Source organism: Homarus americanus, unplaced genomic scaffold (genome assembly GCF_018991925.1).
Source record: "Homarus americanus isolate GMGI-L3 unplaced genomic scaffold, GMGI_Hamer_2.0 scaffold10188, whole genome shotgun sequence".
Classification (NCBI taxonomy): domain Eukaryota; kingdom Metazoa; phylum Arthropoda; class Malacostraca; order Decapoda; family Nephropidae; genus Homarus; species Homarus americanus.
The window spans coordinates 336,873-354,122 of record NW_024741309.1 but is presented as its reverse complement, the minus strand read 5'-3'; the positions used below and the strand labels follow the sequence as shown (position 1 = coordinate 354,122).

General features: G+C 41.9%; 1 protein-coding gene across 1 annotated transcript in view; it reads left to right on the top strand.

Annotated features, from left to right (window-relative positions):
- Positions 1-2,827: 2,827 nt before the first annotated feature.
- Positions 2,828-17,250, top strand: part of LOC121875833 (protein couch potato-like) — a 153,835-nt gene continuing 139,412 nt past the window's right edge. Inside the window, 1 exon segment of the mRNA XM_042380531.1 lies at positions 2,828-3,422. Coding sequence (XP_042236465.1) covers positions 3,342-3,422 — 81 coding nt within the window. The 5' untranslated portion in view covers positions 2,828-3,341.

Sequence of the window (17,250 nt, the reverse complement as noted above, 5' to 3'; positions counted from 1 at the left end):
GACTCAGAAGGACTCACAATAATTCCTTCAGATTACTGTCCCTTTGCTGTTCATCCTTACAGTCTATACACTCTAATGGCCTGAAGCGTGACGTGTATGGTCATCGTCCTTCTGTCCACTCCAAAAATGATGAACTTCAGTGGTTTAAGACACCCCAAAAAAAGGTATTAAAACTGGCCAATCACTTTGTTGCAAAAGTAACAAAGGCTAATGTTGTTAAAATACTTCTACACCTCAGGACTAATGTTAAAATTTACAACGAACACTTAAAAAATAGATAATCGCCGTGCCTAAAATAATTTACTCATTGAGATAGGCCTTAACGTTATCTTTATCTAGTTAGAAATATTATCTCAACATGACCTCTGTACAGCTAGAGACAGACAGACAGACAGACACACACACGCTATCCCCAGGTACACAATAGTAACTAGATGGTAATCCTGTAAGCTGATTATATTGAAACCTAGAGCTCACTCCAACAACGCTTCCCCATGAAAATCCATTCTCCTCCTAAATTTTTAAGTGTCCCTCTTATGGAGTATTGATTCATGGGTAATATATGGGGGTATTGATTCATGGGTAATATATGGGGGTATTGATTCATGGGTAATATATGGGGGTATTGATTCATGGGTAATATATGGGGGTATTGTTTCATGGGTAATATATGTATTGTTTCATAGGTAATATATGAGTATTGATTCATGGTAATATATGGGGGTATTGATTCATGGGTAATATATGGGGGTATTGTTTCATGGGTAATATATGGGGGTATTGATTCATGGGTAATATATGGGGGTATTGATTCATGGGTTTACGGTCGGTTACACATACATTACATACACACATACATCATCGTTCACACACATCCGCACTAAGAAACGCACACATGTACACATATACATTATACTCAGTTAAATATACATGCAGATTATACATGCAGTACATATTCATACACACGTGAAAACAGACAAGAATTATTATACAAATTACACACACACACACACACACACACACATATACACACACACACACACACACACAAGATCAATGTTGATTAAAATTTACACTGAAGAAAAATTATGTTTTATTTGACTAATTCATTAATGAGATGCTTCCAGAGAGAGAGAGAGAGAGAGAGAGAGAGAGAGAGAGAGAGAGGTGAGTCAGAGCAGCAACAGATGAACTCAACAGCTGGTAGTGAATAGATAAATATTCTTTTATATCTATCTATCTATCAATCTATTTGGTCTATCTGCCTGTCTCTGACCTTCGTTCTGTTTTTTAATAATTTATCTGTCTCCCATTCTCTCTTTCTGTCTTTTTGGCTCTCTCTCTCTCTCTCTCTCTCTCTCTCTACCCGATACTCTACTTGATGTATTATCACGCCGGAATATTTGACACCTGTGTATAAATGTTCACAATATACACAAGAATACGCCGCCACTCAGACTGTTGGTGTGACTGTACTAGTGACTGTTGTTGTGTGCTAGTGACTGTTGTTGTGTACTAGTCACTGTCATGGCGCCTTAGTGACTGTGGTGGCACCCTGGTGACTGTGGTGTGGTGCCTTAGTGACTGTGGTGGCGCCCTGGTGACTGTGGTGTGGTGCCTTAGTGACTGTGGTGGCGCCCTGGTGACTGTGGTGTGGTGCCTTAGTTACTGTGGTGGCGCCCTGGTGACTGTGGTGTGGTGCCTTAGTTACTGTGGTGTGACTGTGGTGTGGTGCCTTAGTGACTGTGGTGGCGCCCTGGTGACTGTGGTGTGGTGCCTTAGTGACTGTGGCGCCTGGCGTGTGGTGCCTTAGTGACTGTGGTGGCGCCCTGGTGACTGTGGTGTGGTGCCCTTAGTGACTGTGGTGGCGCCCTGGTGACTGTGGTGTGGTGCCTTAGTGACTGTGGTGGCGCCCTGGTGACTGTGGTGTGGTGCCTTAGTGACTGTGGTGGCGCCCTGGTGACTGTGGTGTGGTGCCTTAGTGACTGTGGTGGCGCCCTGGTGACTGTGGTGTGGTGCCTTAGTGACGCCCTGTGACTGTGTGGTGCGCTGTGGTGGCGCCCTGGTGACTGTGGTGTGGTGCCTTAGTGACTGTGGTGGCGCCCTGGTGCCTTAGTGACTGTGGTGGCGCCCTGGTGACTGTGGTGTGGTGCCTTAGTGTCTGTATCGTGGCACTAGTGACTGACCTCTTGTGGTGTTGGGTATAGACTCCTCCTCCTGTTAGATGACCTGCACTAACAGTCAGTATAAGTGTATTTAATGAAACAGTCAAGTTGGACCTTCTGGCTACTGAGCCCCGTCAAATGTCACTCCCGCATAGAAAATGTACAAGAACTCTTCAGGTGAAAACATGGCAAGATTCTTCACAGCGAAAAGAACGACGCGAGTGTAGAGGAAATATTTCTTCTTTTTTACTCGGTTCAAGTGGACGAAATACAGTAAAAGTGTTGTCACGCGATGGTGGGCGGTAAATCTTGAAGTATGCCAGAGAAACAATATACACCGGCCGCCGTGGGGTAATGCGCAGCGCGGAATGAACCATAACTGTTATTACTGCTTTCCTAAGTGACTTGGGCGCTGCCTGCCCAGTATAACCCGGTTCCGACTCTCTTGTGTAATTTCAGTAATCTAGAGAGTTGCATCTAATGTTTGAAACCTCCAGTGCGGGTGAATATCTGACCTGTGACATGAGGGAGGCACTCACAAGCCCAACAAACCGCTCTGAATAATGGAGTAGAGTGGTGGGGCGCGCCACATATTATACCCGCCTCATAAAGCCATTGGACCAGAGCTGGTATGCCACGTAGCAGGGGGCGTGGATCGAAGGGTGGGCTGCCAGGGCTCATAGCTCAGGCCAGGTGGGGCCGAGTGACCCCTACTGCTCCCAACTCCCCCAACCTGTACCTGGAGGGGCGGAGCATTTCTCCTTGCTTTCCACATCCTGACCCCGCCCACCACGCACCACCGTACATTCACCTCTCCTCTAAGAATCGGTTATTAAGGCTCATTATGTGTCTCCTATTAAGCTATAATAGAATCTAATAGAATCTGGGTCTAATTAAAAAGAAAACGTAGGAAGTACGCAAGTAACAAAACAATAGCAAACTATTCCGGCAGGTAATCCATCCAACTCCGCTTCCCCTGTGGCTTGGTGGGCGGGACGATGTGACGTCACAGTCCGCACACACCTGAGCACCCGGCCTCTGTCTCAGGCAGTCCGTGTGTGTGGGTGAAGCGAGAAAGTCACGTCCTTACGTTTCTGTGACTTTATTTCTTCTTTTCGTCCTCTCCTCCTCCCTGTACCACACAGCGAGCACCACAACAGCACAGCACACAGCACGATGACCAGCGTGACCATGGAGAACAGCAACGCACTGTCCCAGAGCATGGACTCCGTGAACACAACAGCAGCTGAAGAGGAGGTCAGTCATACATCACCACTGTACACACAATTCTCCTGTTTTTATCCAAGGATTATCAGCTTGTGTTAATCTTGTGCGGGAATTGTGTTAATAGTGAACGATCTGGTATATTTCTACGGCATATGGAGTTTTACTGACAAAAGTTGACAGTTTAGCAAAATATCGAATCGACAAGACTATCTGATCAGCTAGACCACCAGTTTGATGAAACACGCGAGTGAATAAACAAACTGAAGTGACTCTGACAGAAAACAGCCATCATGATGAGGCATATAATCTGGATAAGTAATTTGTTGTATATATCAATAGCAAGACACGGGGGACGCCGCGCCATTTGCAAGACCTCAACCGCAGGTGGAGTAGGTTAGGGGGCGACGAGCCTAGTCTGTGCTCCAGCGTCTTCACCATTTTTTAATTAATCACTAACGTACTCAAGCCTGTTATGTGGCTGTAATATTCCATCAAAGGAATATAGTGTATGAAGTGTTTACGTACAAAATTACCAATGGGATACATCTAGTGGTTACAATACCATCCAGAGAAGCGCCCAGAAGTGGGTAATTCAGCATTTGAAATTAGCAACGAAATTCTAGATGTGACTACGGTTGTAAACTCAAATGTTAGAGCCAGTAATGCCTATTCCTGCTGCTATGTTTATGTTCAGTGTGGTTGATGGATGTGACTTGTTAAAAAACTAAGTTAATCGAATAATTATCAAAACTGAAGCATTACCGGTGTGACTTACAGACGATGTTAGTCAATGTGTCATGTTTAACTTGAAGGTGTCAAGTGCTGCGATCGGTGATAAAAGGGTGTTAAGATAGTGCTGACAACATTAATAAGGTCTCTTCGCCCATTTCATGTGTAATGTGGTGATTGCTGGTTAATTTCACTGCGTAAACCGACAAAGACGGGATAAATCATGTGCCCGTTGCTGTAGCATGAAGTTTGCTGGCGCTGACAAACAGGTGAAGCGCGGCTCCCTGCACAAGATGGCTGGCTGCTCATGTAACAGGAAAACCATTTGGCTGTTGATCAGAATTACTTGCGTTAAATTTTGGTGTGGGCGAATTGGAATAAGAATCCATTTTCATGTACAAAATTTTGGGTCGCATATTTTCAGTTGCATGAGGGTAGTTGTGTAGGTGATCAATGTCTTTCAACATTACGTTGCGCCGAAGAACGAGAAAGAATTCCTTTGTTAGCAGACAACGAAATGGCTACGAGTAAGGAATTCGCTGCCTTTAATATTGGGGTTACAGGTCTGGAGGAGATCTGTATATCAGAATACCAGACAGTTAAGTAAAATTAGGTTAGGTCAAGATTTTTCCGTATCTTTATTTCCGCCTGCTCCGGGTGAAGAAATTCCTTCCCGGGTGTGTAGGAAAATTGCTTGTACGGTGAATACAAAAGTCGGTAATGAGATTTTATCAGTGAATTACATAACGTCATCTTCCGTGCACGCAGCCTGTGTGTTAGAGATCCGGTTTACGTATACTTAACCACGACCTTGGATGTATGTTTTCCAGCCAGCTAGGCTTTGGTGGTCTGCTACGCTGCCTAGTTCCAACGTTGTGAAGGAAGCCTTGCAGTTGTCTTTGATATAAAGCGGTTAAATGTGTCATTAGAGACTAAAGACCAGTCAGTGCGACGTAGTATTTTGGGGGCTACATTTTGCTTCTATCGTACGAAGATGTTAAGGTTACAGAGGTTAGGTAGAGATGGACTTCTTTAAGTTAGTAGTCAAGTCTGACCTCATCTATGCCAAAGGTTCGAATTTTAACAAGAATAAACTCGGCTTCTTCAAATTATAAATTCACTACAAGGACCTTATAATTTAATGCCGTTGGGGATAATCGATTCGGGAGTGATTAAGGTTTTCTCGTCTCTAAGAAAGGAGCTTGTCCCTTGTTCTGTCATCAGGAAGACTTTTTGTCACAGCTTGGGAAAGACATGGTTTCTCACTACTTGGGAAATAACTCGACACAATACCTTTTGAAGTAATAATTTTAAATTCTCTTGTGGGAAAGAAAAAGCGTCTCATAATTGTCTGAAATTCAAGACTTTTTATTTTCGTAATAAAACAAAGAAAATGATATCATGTCCCAAGTTTTTCATTCCCATAAATCTTTTTCCGTGTGTGTGTGTGTGACATTATCAGACTGGAGTATTTTCAATGTATGAATATTATGGTTTTAAATTAGACAAATTTAGATTTAGGCGTGAAATAGGTAAACACTGGTTTGGAAACAGAGTAGTGGATGAATGGAACAAGTTACCAAATATCATCATTAACTCGAATACGCTGAATTGCTTCAAACATAGGTTGGATGCTCATATGAGCAATAGGGGTTGGGTGTAAACGGGACTGCCCAGTATGGGCCAATAGGCCCGCTGCAGTTTCCTCCATTCTTATGTTCTTATGTTCTTATATACGAAACGCGTAGTTTTCGATCTGTCATTTTTACTACGCTCTTTTACCTTCGAAGCGTCCATTTTTAAACTTTAAATAGCTGAGTCTTGCAAAGTCATTTTGTATTTTGAATTACAAGTGAAATAATTATCTTAACTAATGAGTCAGCAAGACCTCAGTAACTTATCTTGTATCAGGAAGTTGTGGTATCTGCCGCACGAGGCTTCAGCTCAACACATACAATATTATGTTGGTTTAAGGAATGCGTTTTAACTGAAGAAACTATGATAACTTATCAGTTGCGTGTTTAGGTATATCAACCGATAGTTCTAAGAATTATCAGCTGACAGCAAAGTGTCACACTCGTCCGAAATATTTGCCACTCCGCCCCAGAGCCTAGTGATGGGGGGGGGGGGGTTACGCTGATGGTTGGCCGACTTGTCTTTTCAAGTCGTTTCTTTGTACAGTAGGTCGACACCCTGCAGTAGGCGTTATGGAGTTACTGAACTACCTTGCTGGGAAACACTTATTATAGCATGAAAAATTAGCTGACGTAAAACCGTTTTGATTTGTTATGTCATTGGAGCGAAATTGAATCCAATGCAATGTCACCCCACTTTCATATTTCATTTCCATTAATTAATAAATTTCCTTCTTTAGATGAAACATTTTCCTAGCGAACACAAAATGCGTTATTTACGAATTTTCAAAACTTTTATTAACTCGGGACACGTATTTTCCCAACCAACATCCGTCATTTCTTTAACGTATCTACAAAAATTCCCCTCAAATCTTTCCTAAAATTGGATCAGACCTTCACACTTCTCATCCACCCCTCCATGTCATTCATTTCAGAGTTTAATCAGAAACACACAGCAGATTTACCAGCTTCATCTACCCAGACATGTGAGCTGCAGAAACTTAGCATCTTGAAGAGTGGTGATGTCCTTAGGGGAGACGCGAAGAAATACTGGTTAAGAAGCTTCGGCAGATCAAACTTCTCCCGGAGTCTTTCTTGCATATCTTTGTCCCCTAACTGAATTCCACCTCGCTGACTCAACCCCTTCTCCTTCCTCCCCCTCCCCCCGTTAGGGATCGCCTCATTCCTCCCCATGGCTCTCTCCTCTCATCCCCCTCCTCCATGGTCCGCTTCCTCTCCCCACCCCATGGATCACTGCTTTAACCCCCCTCTCCCTTCACAATGGATCGCCCTCTCTTCACTATGGGTCACCCCTCTCCATGGAGCATTCCCTCTCCTCTGTGGGTCTCTCTGGGTCATTCCCTCTCCCCCATCTCTATAAGGGATATGGAGCACCCACCGCCTCCCCTCTCAATGGATCACCACATCTCATTCTGCGCCGTATCATTTTCACCCCCCATTGTTGTGTTGCCACAGACACCCTGGACTGCAGCAGCATCATGGTGTAATAGTCGACTTCCCCTAGAAAACCAGGCTAATGCGTATACAGTATAATGAGCCTTATTATATACGCATACATTATCAGATTCATGTATAAGTCCTCTTTGTATAGTGATGTATATATAGGGTCAGCTATACACCAGGCTTATATGCATTGGATCTTTCTTCATATATTGGGTCACCAGGCTAATGTATATCCTGGGTTCCTTTGCACAACACCTTATATGTGGGAGTATAGTATGTACACTAAACCTTCGGCCTATACAGTGGGCCTCACACCTGGGTGATGTGTGTATTGTAGATCTCAATACACCAAGGCCTTTGTCCACTATACACCGGTACTGTTTATGGTGTATAATTAGGTTGTTACTTCAGGTTTATGTATAGAAGTGTATACATAGTAAACATTGATCTTTCCATATACATATTTATCTATACATGGATGATTCAGTGTACAGTAATGAACGGTTATACATAAGGCTTTTGTATGGGAGTCAATTATACCATAGACTTTACTTATACTGTATATTATAGTGATATAGAAGTTATTTTAAGCGGCAGTCTCAGGTGAAAATTAACAATATGTAATACACCTATACTAAATTAATGTACAGCAGACTCACTTTAATCTGAGTTGTATAGTTAAGTATAGTTGGGCTTTAGCTCCTGATGTACTAAGTTGTTGTATAGGAGGTAAAATATACAGTATAGGTCTTCTATTGTATACTCTGGTCCGGTGTATAGGATTGAATTATACAGTGAGTCTTCATACACAAGCTATACTGTATGTGGTATAGAAACTTAGTCATTTTGATGGATTTTTCTATATAATGGAACATGGTATAGGAGGGTTATATATAATTTGTCATCTATAATATAAGGCATTGTTGAGTTGGGAGTACAGTACGTTATATATAATGGGCTTATTTTTGTATTAGCTGTTGCTATTGTTGAATTGGAGTGTGATAATTTACCATCTTTTTTAGACTTGTTCTTTTTGTGTACTCTACTAATACATAATAAGAACCTTGTAAAGACCACTGTTGTATAAAAGTATCACATACAACATACAGTACTTGTGTCGTAGTTGTTTGACTTCTTTAATACAATACTAGGCTATCTTTAAGGCTCACGTGGTGATATTGATAACGAGTTGTATTACTGACCAGTGTTGGTGCCTTCCTTGTGTATGTATGTACCTTACTCTAGTACCTGTGTTCTCATCAGCCTGGTGGAACAACCCTTGGGTGGAGTAGCATCCTGCCAAGAGGTTGGAGCAAACCCACGAATGTTGCAGGAAATGTTGATATATAATAAATGCAATCACTGAAGACATAAGTTTCAGGGTTGTAATTGAGAAGTTATGTAAAATATTTATATTGTCAGATTGTGGCTTACCTACATACGGGTACACCCACCTATTTATTTTTGTCGAAGTGAAAACAAACCAGTCAAACCTAACCTAACCCAAGTAAGTCAGGTTTGGGCAGTACGGTTCCGCTCAGATGATCACCGTGCGTACCATACTATGATGAGCTCGGCTTCATACTCGGGAAGGCCGTTTAGTTTATACACTGGTTATTACTCTTGTGGCTCTAGCAACAATAAATTGAGAGGCGGACCCGGATCGGCAGCCATTTCTGTTTATGTTTCCCCCGGTGGTCCAGATCATCGTGTGCCAGTACTGTACACTTTCGCCAGTGGTGTTGTGTGTTACCCGCCCACTCCCGTGTACATCGTCATTCATTACGTCATAATATCATTCTCGACATCCATATGCCTCTAACACAGTGGCGGCAACTCAATCCTGCGAGTGAAGTTCCTGTCTCGTTGAATCCCGGTGATGTGTTCTGCTTCAACTGAGCCCCTCCGCCTACTACTTCCCTCCTCCTCCTCCTCCCTGACTCCCACTCTTTCTCCTCTTCATCCATGGTCCCTCTCCCATTCCACGGTTCCTCTCCTTCCATTCCCCACCCACCCACCCACTTGCCTCTTCCCCTACAGTCATACGCAGTAATTCATGATGCTACGTGGTGTGAATGCCCTTCGTTCTTGGGGTAGAGAGGGAGGATAGCAGCAGGTGATGGCGGCCAACCCCCACCCGCCCCCGCACACCCCAGCAGCCGCAGCTCCGGAAACAATTCCTGGCTTGTTCCGTTCTCTCGCTGGCCGGATGTCCCAGCAGTGTTTATGTACGGTGTTCAGTTAGCTGGCCGGATGTTCCTGCAGTGTTCAGTTAGCTGGCCGGATGTTCCAGTAGAGTTCATATATGCTGTGTTCAGTTCGCAGACGGATTGTTTTAGTAGATTATTATTCTTGGCATAATAGTAATAATGTAGTTGTCTGGCCGGGCATGGCAGTATTGCTTCAGTGTGTGGGCCTCATGAGACAGCCCTGTGTATGAAGTTACCTGCGGGGGCATAGCAGAAATATTCATGTATAGTGTAAGTGGACAGGATGTGACAATACAGGGCTGACCTGACGTGATATTCAGTTTGTCGACTTAGTGACAGTACTGTGCTATACCGTACAATGTTCTAGTGCAGCAACAAAATTAGCTGGCTCTAGCTCCCTGCCTCTCCTCTCTCCCTTCTTCGGGCTGTGCGCTTTCCTGTGTAGCATAGCATTACGTCATCACTAGTTGCTACTGCGTAATTGTTGTCATTGCTGTGCGTTATTTCGGTGTTACCTCAACCAAATTTTAATTCTTTGTAATTGTCATTGGTGTCAGTGCATTATTTTTTACCATTACGTCACCCAGTTATTGCATCGGTGTAGTGCGTAATTTTGGGGTTTATGAATTTTCGTAAAAAAAAAAGAGGATAAAATGCGCCCTTACCACAATACGTAACGATCCAACTATGGTGACGCAGTTGCTGTATGTTCTTGCCGTGGTCTAACACCTTCGTCAGGGTCTGAACCTTTGTCATATCGTCGGTGTTATGCGTCACCGCCGAGTTTTGTAACCAATTGACAGTTTTTGTGGGTCAAAGTATTGTATTACGCCACTGAGATTATGGAATATTATACCTCACGACCTTGTGTTGTTTTACCTGCATCACCTTCCTCGGTTATGTAATACCAGGTCACTAGGGTATATTTTTTATACCTGGTTTTAATATTTACAGTAGACAACGTTAAAAAAATATTCGGTCGCTGTACTTGGAGGATAATTAAGCGTCGTTCACTAGGTCTTAAATTTCCTCAATAGCCAGCCAGTTACTTAGGGTTCAGAATATGATGTTTTGTGTGCTTCTGATGACATTTAATGAATCAGCATTCACTAGGTCAAATTTTCCTTAACAGACAAATTAAAAAAAAATAAATTAACCTGTTTATTGAAAAATGTCTTTTAAGTGGTTTAACAGCCAGGGATATCACACCGTCAACTACAGTATAGTTCATGGTATATATCCGGTAGACATCACTGAAATAATATCAGTGTAGCACCAACACAACTGATACTTACCTTACCTATATTTTTATTACTACTTACGCTAAAACCTCTCATCTACTTTATATTTTACCTACATTTACATTGTATTTAAACTGTGTATGGGTGGGTGAGGTTGTGTATACGATAGACCTGAGTGAAGTGTGGGGAGGCGGGATGGTGAACAGTGTTGCCATCTCTTTGTTCCACATCCCCGGGCGAAGAGAAGTAAGCACAGTGTGTTCTTACGATGAGGCTACGAGCGGTTTGTTTAACTTTAGCCCATTGTTTGGTAGAAGTATCAGTTGAATAAAATTGTTAGTACGGTGCCTAGATACATTACCATTCCTTAAAGGGTGAAAAAATGATATACAAATAACTTGCAGATGAAATTATAGATCTGGAAAACTCACAATGTTTTCTGAATATTTGGCTAGGCTTAAATCAGAACTTGCGTGTGGATGTATAATTATTTATATAAACGACGCATTGATCCCTACAGAGTAAATATGCTGTAGGTGTTAAAACTATAATCATATAACGTGGAAAAATATATATACAGCATACGGAGATAAACCAATTATTTAATTTGGTCGACGTGGGTGTTTTAAAGACAAATTTAGTGACCGTGGATAAGGGATATTGATACTGGGTGTGTTGGTTTAATTTTTATGCAGAAATATTAGCTCTAGTACAGTGATTCCCGTATAGTGTCTGGAATCACCAAGGCGATAGATAACTTAATAGAATCACCAAGTTTATACAAAAACATTTCCCAAGTTCGCGTCTGTCGGTCGCCGTCTCACGTTCAAGTTTGTTAAAATGAATAAAAAGTTGTAAACACATTTTTGGCCTACTAATAATAACAACCTACCTTTCCTGTTATTAATTATTTTTATATAATTATTAATTTGTAACCATCTTTAAAAAATATCCTATTATTATTATATGTATTTATAGGCTACGGTAATACTACTAAGTGAAGTCATAGAATGTATTATTATTACTGCGCCTAAGTGAAGCCATAGATTGTGTTAGGGGGTACATCATCAGAGATTGATTTGATTAACTCAGTTGATCTCTATAGGGGAGGCATCTACGTGTGTGTGTGTGAACCTGTAAATGCGTATGTCCCTGTACGTGTGTGCGTTGTATTTATTGAAAAGAGAAGCAGCAGATTATCAGGTTGAATTTTTCCAATGATCTTGAAAATACCGTGTTGACCTCTGCCTTCTGCCTAGCTCAAACAAAATAGAATTGAAGCTAAGAATTTTTTTTTCTCTCGTTTAGTAAATAAATAGAGTGGTTTGGTTTAAAGCATACGGATAAATATAGTCCGGTTATGGTACGGTAGGTAAATAACGGACTCTTTGGATTATTGTTTTGATATTCGTGTACTGTTTGAATAGCTTTCTGTTGCTTTAGTTTATTTACTTTGTGTGATTAATGTGATATAAAGTTAGAAATATTACTATGTTGTATACAGAAAATCAACTATATTTAACCCCCTGGTAAATGGTTACATGGAGTTATTGCATTCAACTGTTATGTGTTTATCAGTAGTGTTATTTAAGAGCTGAAATTAAGGATTTTTTTGTAGTGTACAGAAGAAAAATAATTTAACCAGCAACTAATCCATGTGTTTGTGTGGGGAGGAAGGGGGGGGGGTTATTCTTTTGACGTTGTGTGTCTGTCTGTCCATAAAATAACTCTTAAATAGCCTGACCTTTATTATGAACATTTGCATATGAGTTGGAAGTAGGCCAGAGAGGAACTGAAATAATTTTGAGGCAATGAGGTCAGAGGTGAAGGTCAAGGGGATGTCACAACACACACACACGGTCTCAAAGATGGTGGTTAATATGGAGTCGAAATCGCATGGAGACTTTATCTAAATTAAAAACATTATCTCGTCACTCGTCTTTGGGACTTAAATTAATCCAGGAACTTTACCCCAGATGTAATATGCGGCCATTTAAATACAGTATAATCATGTATGGTGGGTGTAGTATGTGGCGCTACAGATCTATGAGGCTGTTATGATGGTGGTGGTGGTGGTGGTAGGTAGTGGTAGCGTGTAGTAGTAATAGTAGCTAATGATTTAGAAATAAACCGTTTCAGTATTAAAATGTTAACTGTGTGTTGATGATGTTAATTATGGTGGGGATGGGTGGGGTGTTCTACTGTCTTCCGGTGATGCACCTGTCTCTCCCCCCCTCCCCTCCTGTCACTGCCCTGCTAAGTCTCGCCCCGCCCTCATCCGTCCTTCTCCCTCCTCGCCTCGCCCTGACCTGTATTGTCTTATCTCTGCCACGCCCTTACCCTCTTCCGCCCCAACCTATTTGCCATACCCTACCCCATCTCCAGCTGTCTGTCTGCCCCGCCCTACCCTCTTCCGCCTCGCCCCGCCCTACCCTCTTCCGCCCCGCCCAGCCTCACTCAAACCCTACTCTGGCATTCAGTATCTTATCTATGCCCCACCCTTACCTTCTCCCCCCCCCCTTACCCCACGCCATCTTAAAGTTCCTCCCTCACCCACTGATGTATGGCCGCGCTGTTGTGTTGGTGTGGAAGAGAGTACAGCAGGAAGTCACTAATAGACAAATGCCTTAGTGATTCAACGTTAATTATTATCTAATTATATAACATCTTCGTTATTATTTATTATTATTATTATTAATATTGAGCGACTGACTGACTTGACATGGATGTTTTTCACACGAGAGGATATTTTTTTTGTACCAGCGTCCTGCTTTTGGTCACCCTTGTTTATAACCTGCGTTTTATTTATTTATTTATATTTATCCAAAAATAGTAGATTAAAACACACACACACACACACACACACACACACACATCCCGATTGTTATATCCCTGTTATTCGGGCGTTCACTTGTGTTTTTAATCTCTCTCTCTCTCTCTCTCAAATATCTGTGGAGACGGTCGATAACGGGTTTTCCTCTGAGAATATTTCGCACGTGTCACCGCTTCACAACTGTGGGAAAAAATGACGCGAGAGGACCCTGTGGTGGTGGTCAGTGATAACGTCTTGCCCCGGAACACACCCGTGAATTCTTCCTTTAGTTTATCTCATCGTTGGTGGCGGGTGACTCTAACCTAACCAATCCGAATCCGATCTAATCTGTCTAAATCTAAGATAATCTGGTCTAATCTGTTTAAATCTATCCTAATCTAATATTTCTTCCCCTTAACCCCTCCTTCCCCCTCTCCCTTGAACCGTCTTTCACACCTCACCTTAACTCTTTCCTCCTCATTCCTTACCCCTCTCCCTTTAACCTTCCTTCCTCTCCTCTCCCTCCCTTCCTTCCCTTCTTTCCTCTCTCCTTCTTTTCCCTCTCCTTCCCTCTCCCTTCTTTCCTCTCCCTTCCTCCCTCCTCTTCCCCTCCTCCCCTTCCTTCCTCCTCTCCCTCTCTTCTCCTCTCCTCTTCTCCCTCCCTCTCCCTTCCCCGTACGAGACATGTTGGCAGCACTGCGTCATCGTTACCAAAACAGGGAGTAGTGGTGTGTGGGGCGGTATTATGGACGCACCAGATCGATTACATTTTCGCTATACAAAGACACTATATCCCGCCTTTAATGGTGTATAGTGATGTTATTGTATTGGTGATGGTGTGAATGGTGGTGGTGGTAGTGTGTTGGCGTAAATGGTGGTAGTAGTAGTGGTGGCGCCATTAGTAATCACAGTAACGGTAATATAACTTAAATAATGACGGTGGTGATAGTTGTACACGAGAGTTAATTACTGTAAATCATCTTTGTAATGATAAACCGTAAATAGTATTGTAGTAATGAGGATAACAAGTGATACCAACATTAATGGATACTTATAATAACTGTCATGGTGATAATAATAATTGTGATGGTGAAAGTTGAAAGTAATGGTAATTGTACTGATAAATAGTAGACTAATAATACTGTAATAGAAACAACACAAATTAGAAAGGTCAATATTACCACCTGTATGATTTACTTACAATACTAATATAAATGTTAATTAAAATATAAATACCTTGTGGCTTTATTATCATTACCAGTGTGTGTGGGAAGAATAAAGGGAGATGAAAGACATATTGTAAACAAGACTTAAACATTTAATAGTTCTGACAAGGCCAATTTTGATGGGTCTTGGTTGGTCCAGTAATGAGGATGAAATTGTGTTAGTAATTACCAGACGTGAAGTTGTTTTAGGTTTAATTATACATTGTTGTGACGAGTCGCTAAGGACTTGGTGTAAATGGGGTTATTAGCGCCGTTGTGTCCTGTACTAAACTTGTTCTAAACAGGTCTGATGTTGTAATCTCTCTCTCTCTCTCTCTCTCGCTCCCTCTCTCTCTCTCCTATGTCTAAGAGAGTGTACAAAATGTGATTAATATTGTAATGGCGATGGTTCACTACAGCACCGCCCTAATTGAGACATGTACCGAGCTGGGGTGTCTGATATTAATGCGTTTCAATATCCCGCTCAATCATTAGGTAAGCAAAATAAGACCATAATCGTTCTGTACACTCTTAGTCACATTACCACAATAAAGTACCGGTATTTACTGTATATAAACTATACATAAATGTTTGGTTCTCTTTGATATGTAAAAAATAACGAGGGAGTGTTTGGGAGGGTAGAGGGGTAGGTGGAGACTTGGCAACGTTGTATAAGTGGCGGTTTAGTGCGGTTTTATTTTCGCATTACAAATTTATTTATTTTTATTTTACGATGAGTTTTTTTTTTTAGTTTATTTATTAGTTTTTTTTTATTTAATTAGAAGGTAGACGTAGCTTACACACACCCTTCCCTGTAGACTTTTCTTTATTCACAACAGTTCAATATTTGTATTTAGTGTAAGTACATGGATATTTTTTTGACACGTGGACAGAATTTGACTTGAGTGTAAAGAAGTATATATATGAATGATCAATGGGTTACCTGTAGAAGTGGTCTATTGTTATTTAGTACTAATGATTGGTGTGTGGGGCAGTACTGTACGTGATTGTGATCTGTACGTGAATGTGGTGTTGTACTGTACTTGATTGGGGCCAAATTTCACGGACACCGGAACGACTTGCACTTCCAGTGGGCGTCATGCACACCCCCTCCCGAAATATTTTTTGACGTCCTTGAAGGTTCTGCTGTGGAGATGTTGGGCGTCCGTGCGTGACTGTAAGTCGTGTTTGTGTCCGTGCTTGTGGCTTGTTCGTGTTATTGTCCGTTTAACTGTGCTGTGTTCGTAATTGTGTTCCCGTGTACTGTTTGCGTCCGTTTTTCGGTGTTTGTGTGTCCGTGTTTTTTTTTTGCGTTTGGGTGACTTACACGTCATAAGTACGTACACGTCCCGAGAACAACGGACGTGTGGGGGGACAGACCAACGTACAGTGGTGTGATACTCGAGTTGGTGTGACTGATGATGGTATGACGCTGATGGTGTAGGTGTGGCAATGGTGTGGTGTAGGTGTGGCGGATGAGGCAGCGTGTGGCTGGATGTAGTCATAGCTGTATAACACACCTGTGAACGGGACCCAGCACACCTGAGCCAAGGTTTATGAACAGGTGTGCTACAGCGGTCTCGTATAAGGGTAAAGTCAGCAGCTATGTACTAGATGCACCTGTAACCCGTACGAACTTTAACCTTTATGAACTTGCACCTGTAACTTGCACCTGTAACTTGCATGAACTTGTACCTGTAACCTGTATGAACTTGAGTGTACAGGATGTGGGGGTGAATTTATCCCCTCATGAAACACTGACCCATAACGTCCTCGGCACGAGTGAGGAGTTCTGAAAGTCAAATCGTGTTTATTTCGTGATTCTTCAATGATTCGTGTGTTGAATTTTCCTCCTGAGTGAAGATGTATGATCGCCTCTAATGCTCTAAACCAGCTGATTTAGGCCAGTGCCAAGATTTACAGTTTAGTCTATACCTTTATCTAGATAAGTTGACGACTAACCTAACATGGTCTAACCTAACCTACCTTAATCTAGATATGGTGACAATTAACCTAGCCTAACCTAACCTAGACATGTTAACTCAGTGCTAATAATGATACTTGTCCTTAAGTTGGTAGTTTTAATTAACAAGAGGACACAAATATACAGTGACTTTAACTTCGATGCATTGACCTGGTACTGCACTAGTTAAGAGACATTAATACCGAGAGTCTACATTAACTTGATATGTTCGCTTAAAGGGACACAAAAAATATATACTATTCTGAATCCTGATTGGTTGGTCACACACCTTGGCTGAGTTGATTGGTCGAGATGTTTTTCTCTGGTGTTTATCTTGGCGCCAGATGTATAAGCTTTTGGCTAGGGTGAATAATCAGGTGAAATAAGCTTGGGAGGTGAATCTTAAGGTGAAATAAGCTGGTGAGGTGAATCTAAAGGTGAAATAAGTTGGGGGGAGGCTAATCAGCTGAAATAAGCTTGGAAGTGTGAAGAATCTACAGGTGTTCTACCAGCTCATTACCACACCTGTACTACATATTATCGGCACATACGGGTTAATTTATCAATATTTACGCGCTACGATTTTTGCAAGATTTTTAT